General features: G+C 41.4%; 1 protein-coding gene across 1 annotated transcript; it reads left to right on the forward strand.

Annotated features, from left to right (window-relative positions):
* Positions 1–363: 363 nt before the first annotated feature.
* Positions 364–3,224, forward strand: LOC135501556 (uncharacterized). Its single transcript, XM_064793715.1, has 4 exons — positions 364–538; positions 1,892–1,937; positions 2,206–2,756; positions 3,080–3,224. The coding sequence occupies exons 3-4, from the start codon at positions 2,330–2,332 to the stop codon at positions 3,100–3,102; spliced, it is 450 nt and encodes a 149-aa protein (XP_064649785.1). The 5' UTR covers positions 364–538; positions 1,892–1,937; positions 2,206–2,329; the 3' UTR covers positions 3,103–3,224.
* The last annotated feature ends 3,710 nt before the right edge of the window (positions 3,225–6,934 follow it).

The following is a 6,934-nucleotide window of genomic DNA, read 5'->3' on the forward strand; positions in this document are numbered from 1 at the left end:
TCCGTCTATGACAACGAATTCGGCCGAAATGTTCTTCAGCTTGATGGAATCAACCAGTACGCTCTTGTCCCTGCAGTACGGTTCCAGAAAACCGACTTCACCATCGAAATGTGGTTCAAAACAACCGCAAATAACAAGAGGCAAGTCTTAATTGGCGACTGGTCAAAGCCTTGGCAGTTTCTGATTGAGGTGACGGCGAATGGGAAAATCGGGGTCACCCTCAGACGAGACATCAACAGCGCAGGAAGTGATCCCAAGCAGGATCTGTTGACCGCCAGAGGAGGCACCGTGGAAGTGGGCCAATGGCAGTACCTCCAAGTGGAATACGCCCACGGGCCTGGCACTTGTCTCGTTTAACTGAATGGCGTCGAGGTGGCACAAAGCACTACCACTTATACGGATCACAACCTACAGGTCAACACCCACGAAGAATACGAGATCGGCTACAAGAAAGACACCAAGAGCGACTACTTCAAGGGACGAATTGGCTTCCTCAGAATCCTCAACGAGGTTTTTAACCTTGCCGCCCCTGCACATGGTAAGAGGTTCAATTTTCCACTTTGACGAAGTTCGGCTTGCGATGGACTTGTAAATGTGATTAAGTTGCGGTTGCTGATCCATAACGAGTTGTGCTTCGTTAGCAGTAGCTTTTCAGTTAATGTTTCAGCCATTCAATCGCAAGTGCATGTAGCCCTGGTTGACTGGAAGTGAGCATAAATAATACTTACCACTCCCTATCACAACCCCCTCGCACGACAACCACAGAACGGTGAATTCTCTGCTTGTCGGCACACAGGCCAACCTTTCGACAGGAAGCGATGGACGCCGCAATGCTCGGGCTAATAATACAACCACTTGTACAACAAGAAAACCGTACGAGTGGCCCATCCGAGTATCAAGATTGCACGAGACGAGTTTCTACGGCCTGAAAGCTTGAGACCACAACGGACAGTTTTTCAACAGTCAGAGTCTGGATTGCTCACGAGCATTCTCGTGCAATACCGATATTTTTATTTGAACGCTCAGGTCATTTTTTCATGCATCTTTCGCACATTTCTCTCAAAATAAACTCTGCTAAGTAATGAGGAGCAGTGGGGTTTGTGTATCAAATTGAACAACAAAAAATTTGGTTTTAAATGCTTTTGACAGCTTCCATATTTTCACCAAACCTAGCGGTTATGGTTGCCTGGCCGTAACCGCTGAATACAAAACGAGGCTTCGTTTGTAAATATTGTAGTGCATTTACACTGGAAAGTGCGGTTGGTTTTAAATCCAGATATTGTTTGTAATATTATAAGCCGGCCCCTGGTACACTGTCAGTAGTTTTGGATGAATCTGAATGGGCTTTTGGGGCATATTTGTATCTGCCTACAAATGCCTCAGCACAACCCGATTTCGACGTGGATCATTTTTGTTAAAATCTTGGCATCGTGGCGAATTTTTATGTCATATCAACACTTTTGGTCATGGTTTTAGGTTATAATCTCTAACCATAGCATTAATTGATAACTAAATGTTTGTTCATAGGAATCGCATATGACTGTCATATATTGAGATAATGCAAAGACGTGCTCAGTCCTCTGAAACTGAGAGAAAATGGGCAGAGATATTGCACTTGTCCAAAAAACCGTAATCATTTATAAGCATTGATTAAGACTTTTTTCACCCATTCTTACTAAGTATCAAGAAGCGAAGTACATACATGTATACACATGTATATGTCGAAAACCACTCGTTATACTAAGATGCTTTTTAAGAGAGCATTGACTAGGCAGTTTTTGACTTAATTTGTCAGTCTGTCTTGTTTTACTCGCCTGCGTGCGCCATACTTACTGTAGTCAGGCTGTGGTGGCTGATTAATCAAGAATACGATTGTAATATCTATTTGCAGAGCTCTATCACACTGAATTCTCAGGACCTACAGATCACATTGAATCGTGAGTTAGCCATGTTACTATCCCATGGAGAATATAGAATTTCAGACTTTTAGTGAACAAGAAAATTTAAAACCAATTCAGAGTAGTCCAATGGAACAAGAAAAACGCAATTTCTGCCTCTTTGACAATAATTTCGGCATCATTCAATTAGGAAATCACTCCAATTTCGATGCTCAAAATAACAACTTTATACACATCTCTTCAGCTCTGTGGCCTTGTAGTCTGATTGAGAAGTAAAACCCAGGTTCATTCACTTCATCTCTTTCAGAATCAGCGAAGGTGCCTCCTTCGTCTTCGACAGTGAGTTAAACAAACTCGTCCTGGAGCTTAATGGTACTGGGTATGCTCATGTCCCCGCGGTCAAGTTCCAGAAGCAGGACTTTACCATCGAAATGTGGTTCAAATCAATTGCAAACGGCAAGAGGCAAGTCCTTTTCGGCGATTGGTCCAAACCATGGCAATTCATTATTGCGGTAAAGGCCGACGGGAAGATACAGGTGGATCTCAGACGAAACATCGACAGTGCAGGAAGCGATCCGAAGCAGAATCTGATTGAAGCCAGTGGTGGTTCTGTGACCCGTGGCGTTTGGCAACACCTTGTGGTCACTTATTGGCACGTGTCTGGTACGTGTGTTATTTACCTAAATGACCAAGTGGTGAGCTCCCTCAGTACCACATATCCTGATCACGACCTACAGGTGAATGACCATCCAACCTACGAAGTCGGCTACAAGAAGGACACCAATAACGACTTCTTTAAGGGGCGCATTGCACTCCTGAGTGTTGATGGCAACGCGTACAACTTACTTGGCCGTTCAGGTAAGATATAATCGAAGATGCTAGATAGTCCATTCCTTTTTATTTGTCCGCATAATTTTGAGCTTTGAGCGTGAACTACTGGTTGGATTTCTTCGAAGTTTGTTTGTTAATGATCTGAGCTGCGTGACCACTTTTTTGTTCAGCATTGTCAGTGTCAGGGTGCAGAAATTACGCACAATTTTCAGCAAAAAATGCATCAAACTAGAATTCCAAATCAGACGAAATGTTTTAAAGAACGCGTTTTGGGCTTTTTAGGTGGTATTAATATTGGATTCCTTTCCATCTATGGAACTAACTAACAATGCTTTATCTCTTTTTTATAGCTTTTCCATCTTGTCACCACTAAGATGTCTGCATTACTGAGATTCATGCAAATGGCCCTTCCTCGGTTTCTTCTCAATGAATCGCTTGATTGATGATTATTCTCCAGTATCTACTGTATACATCAATAAAATTCCTTAAAGTATATTTATGTGTGTTTTTTGTTCTTTACGTTTTACGTTTACTGATTAGATCTGAAACTAGTCGAATAGATGAGGCATCGATCAATTTATTACGCGTGCCCTTCATATTAGTAAAAAAAACACAGCTGAATTTCCAATTTCAGTGCTCTATTTGTACTTTATTACATACTTTACAGTATTCAATAATCGATTATTGAAATCTGGTCCCCGAATATGTCAGTATATTATTAGATGTTCGCCAACCTGGGCCTTTACCACTCTAGCAACAAAGCTAATATGGCTATGTTATCTACCCTAAGTCGCTAAGTTTGGATTGTTCTGGGGGACCCTTAATCTCTTTCATGTTGTTTTGTGACGTACATTGGCTTGTGGTAGACTCTTGTATTTTCTTGAGTCTACGTCTAAATCCACTTTTACGTCCTTTTGTTCAAATATACTCCTATCATCTGTATTTTGATCGGAGCCATCAATGTCCACTATGTTTGGACTACCTAATGCATCCCGACTTCTTTCCCCAAACACGGCATATCCGATTCAACACGTCCCTTCAAATCCAAGCAGGTCCGATTTTATTAAAAATTGCCGGTATATTTGCGTGTATGAAAAGGGATACACTTTAGAATCTCCACATTTACAGGTCTACTGTATTTAGATCATTTCGGAAGCTTGAAAAACAGCACAGTGATTGTTTTAAATGCAGCACAGTTTTCTCGCCAGAAGTAGTTGTGCCCCAAGGAACCAACCCTATACTAAAGTTTGTTCATTATGTCCAATTGGTCATTGAAAACAACTTATGATAAACGTTATTTTATCACAAGCTGAAGTATTTACCTTGTAAATATTTCGTCCTTGCACCAAGGATTTCTTCAGTAGACTGACTGACAGAGGCAATTTTGACACTAGATGCGCTGATTTCGTTCCTTACAACGTTTCTAGAACTAGTATGTTGCCACCATCTTGAAAAGAAGTACCGCGGATGTAGATCAGGAAAGAATCTTTCTTAATGCTGTGAGGCTATCACAACACACCACAAAGCCCGCAATGCCCTACGCTCCTTTTGTAGTTCTCCGTACAATCATCTTAAAATCCACTATTAATAGTCAGCTTTTATTCATAAAGATGATATTTTGTTTTATTTATTAATAAAAGTAAACGTTTTATTTAAGAAAGTGGCACTAATTCGGCCTGAATACGATTTACAGTCTGAACTGGCGATCACAGTTTATTACGTAGGATTGTCAAAACCCTGAATCTCAGGATGCTGATATCCAAGATGGCGGCAATTGATCAATTCTAGTCTCTGAAATTTTTAACTTCGGCACTAGGGCGAGTTTGCGAGAGAGGTAGCTCTGCTAACGTCAGCTGACCTCCAGGGTTCTCGGATTTGAAGATATGATCATATGTGTGGGACAGTTGGAAGCCACCGTCTTTGTTCATGGCTGTTTACGGATGTGAATGGCTTCCCTCCATTTACGGCTCCAGAATGTGGTACTGGTGTCGATGATCTTGAAATTGTCTGTATCCACCTGGTGTCCCTTTTTCATAGCATGTTCGGAGATGGCTGATTTGAAGGATTTCTCACGAACGGACTTCTGTTGTTCCTACAGGCGGTTACTTAACTGAAATGGATGACAATTGGTACTAGTGCCTTCAAAGTTGAACTGAAATGGTCATTGTCTGGTAATGTAATAGAAAATGTTGATTTCCTTGATATTTTGTGTGTCGCCCTTGACAAATATTTTACTGGTGTTAGACATGTTGAAAGCAGGGTCAGTGAGACATTTTATATTCTTGCGCAATGCGGCCTTGGATACCCAAGTGGCCGCGCGGCTGAGGCTAAAGTAGAACTTTGAAAATGTGCGTGTATGCCGACACTTTTTATGGCTGCGGCTCAATTAATTTTAGCAAAGGCTGTATAAGAAACACAGCTTTCAGGGTGGTATTGTTAAACAATCAGATGGTCTCAGCAAGATATTGCACGACTCGTCGATTATGTCATTATTAGAGATCAGCATCAATGAATGATTTTTTTTTGGAATGAATTTGAATGAATTAGAATTTTGAATGAAATTTTATTCATACCTCAGTAAAATACGAAAGCCCAGAAGGCTCATTCGACAAAACTTACTTCGACAAAATTGACTTCGACAAAACTCACTTCAACAAAGACTTCGACAAAATTGATTTCGACAAAACTCACTTCGACAAAACTCACTTCGACAAAACTCACTTCGACAAAACTCACTTCAACAAAACTCACTTCGACAAAATCGACCAATCAAATCGTGTTTTACATACCTACCTATGTGTTTTACATAGGTAGGCCAGAGGTCGGTATTTAGGTCATAGTAGCTATCATGGCGGTCAAGGATCCACCCAACACGAGGGTATCAATCTCTGATGAGCAAAACTCGTTCGTATTTATTTTCCGAAACCGCGAGTCACTAAAGGTAGAAGAGCTTGTTAAGTACACTACTTATAAATGAGTTTTATGAGTAAGGGCCTGGCCTAACGACCTGCGGTAATTGTAAGACGCTGTCATTACTGTAAAATCACGGCACGGATATCTGTTTGTATGTAGCATGATATGCTACCATACACATAAAACATCTGTCTATATAAGATACATGTCACCAAGAAATGTAGTGAAGCAGAAAATAGATACGAACGAGTTTTGCTCATCAGAGATTGATACCCTTGTGTTGGGTGGATCCTTGACCGCCATGATAGCTACTATGACCTAAACACCGACCTCTGGCCTACCAATGTAAAACACATAGGTAGGTATGTAAAACACGATTTGATTGGTCGATTTTGTCGAAGTGAGTTTTGTCGAAATCAATTTTGTCGAAGTCTTTGTTGAAGTGAGTTTTGTCGAAGTAAGTTTTGTCGAATGAGCCTTCTGGGCTTTCGTAGTAAAAGGTTCATAAAAATTGAATTACAATGCAATACAGACATACATGCAGAGAAGATGGCCGTAATTTGATAATGGAGTTTATAGTCTAGCTAAAAGTACATTGTAGGCCCCAAGGCCAGAGCCTAGGAATGGGTTTGATAGCTTAAAGTAATTTGACAAAGGACATGTGAGTTGATTATTTAACTCAAGAAATAAGTTATTTATAATAGAATGCGAGTTTGATGAGATTCTGTCTACTTTCTACATTCATATCCTGTGCACTTGGTCAGCACAACTAGAGTAACCAGGCTAGGGAGGGATAATCAGCCAGTATCGACACTTGGTCAGCACAACTAGAGTAACCAGGCTGGAGAGGGATAATCAGCCAGTATCGACACTTAGTCAGCACAACACTAGAGTAACCAGGCTGGGTAGGGATAATCAGCCAGTATCGACACTTGGTCAGCACAACTAGAGTAACCAGGCTGGGGAGGGATAATCAGCCAGTATCGACACTTGGTCAGCACAACTAGAGTAACCAGGCTAGGGAGGGATAATCAGCCAGTATCGACACTTGGTCAGCACAACTAGAGTAACCAGGCTGGAGAGGGATAATCAGCCAGTATCGACACTTAGTCAGCACAACACTAGAGTAACCAGGCTGGGTAGGGATAATCAGCCAGTATCGACACTTGGTCAGCACAACTAGAGTAACCAGGCTGGGTAGGGATAATCAGCCAGTATCGACACTTGGTCAGCACAACTAGAGTAACCAGGCTGGAGAGGGATAATCAGCCAGTATCGACACTTAGTCAGCA

Source organism: Lineus longissimus, chromosome 17 (genome assembly GCF_910592395.1).
Source record: "Lineus longissimus chromosome 17, tnLinLong1.2, whole genome shotgun sequence".
In the NCBI taxonomy this organism is placed as follows: Eukaryota; Metazoa; Nemertea; class Pilidiophora; order Heteronemertea; family Lineidae; genus Lineus; species Lineus longissimus.

Excerpts from the sequence above, each read along its gene's own strand:
- LOC135501556 (XM_064793715.1), top strand. The coding sequence starts at position 2,330 with ATGTGGTTCAAATCAATTGCAAACGGCAAGAGGCAAGTCCTTTTCGGC. Across the intron at positions 2,757-3,079 it reads CAACTTACTTGGCCGTTCAG|CTTTTCCATCTTGTCACCAC; the intron begins GTAAGATATAAT and ends TCTTTTTTATAG.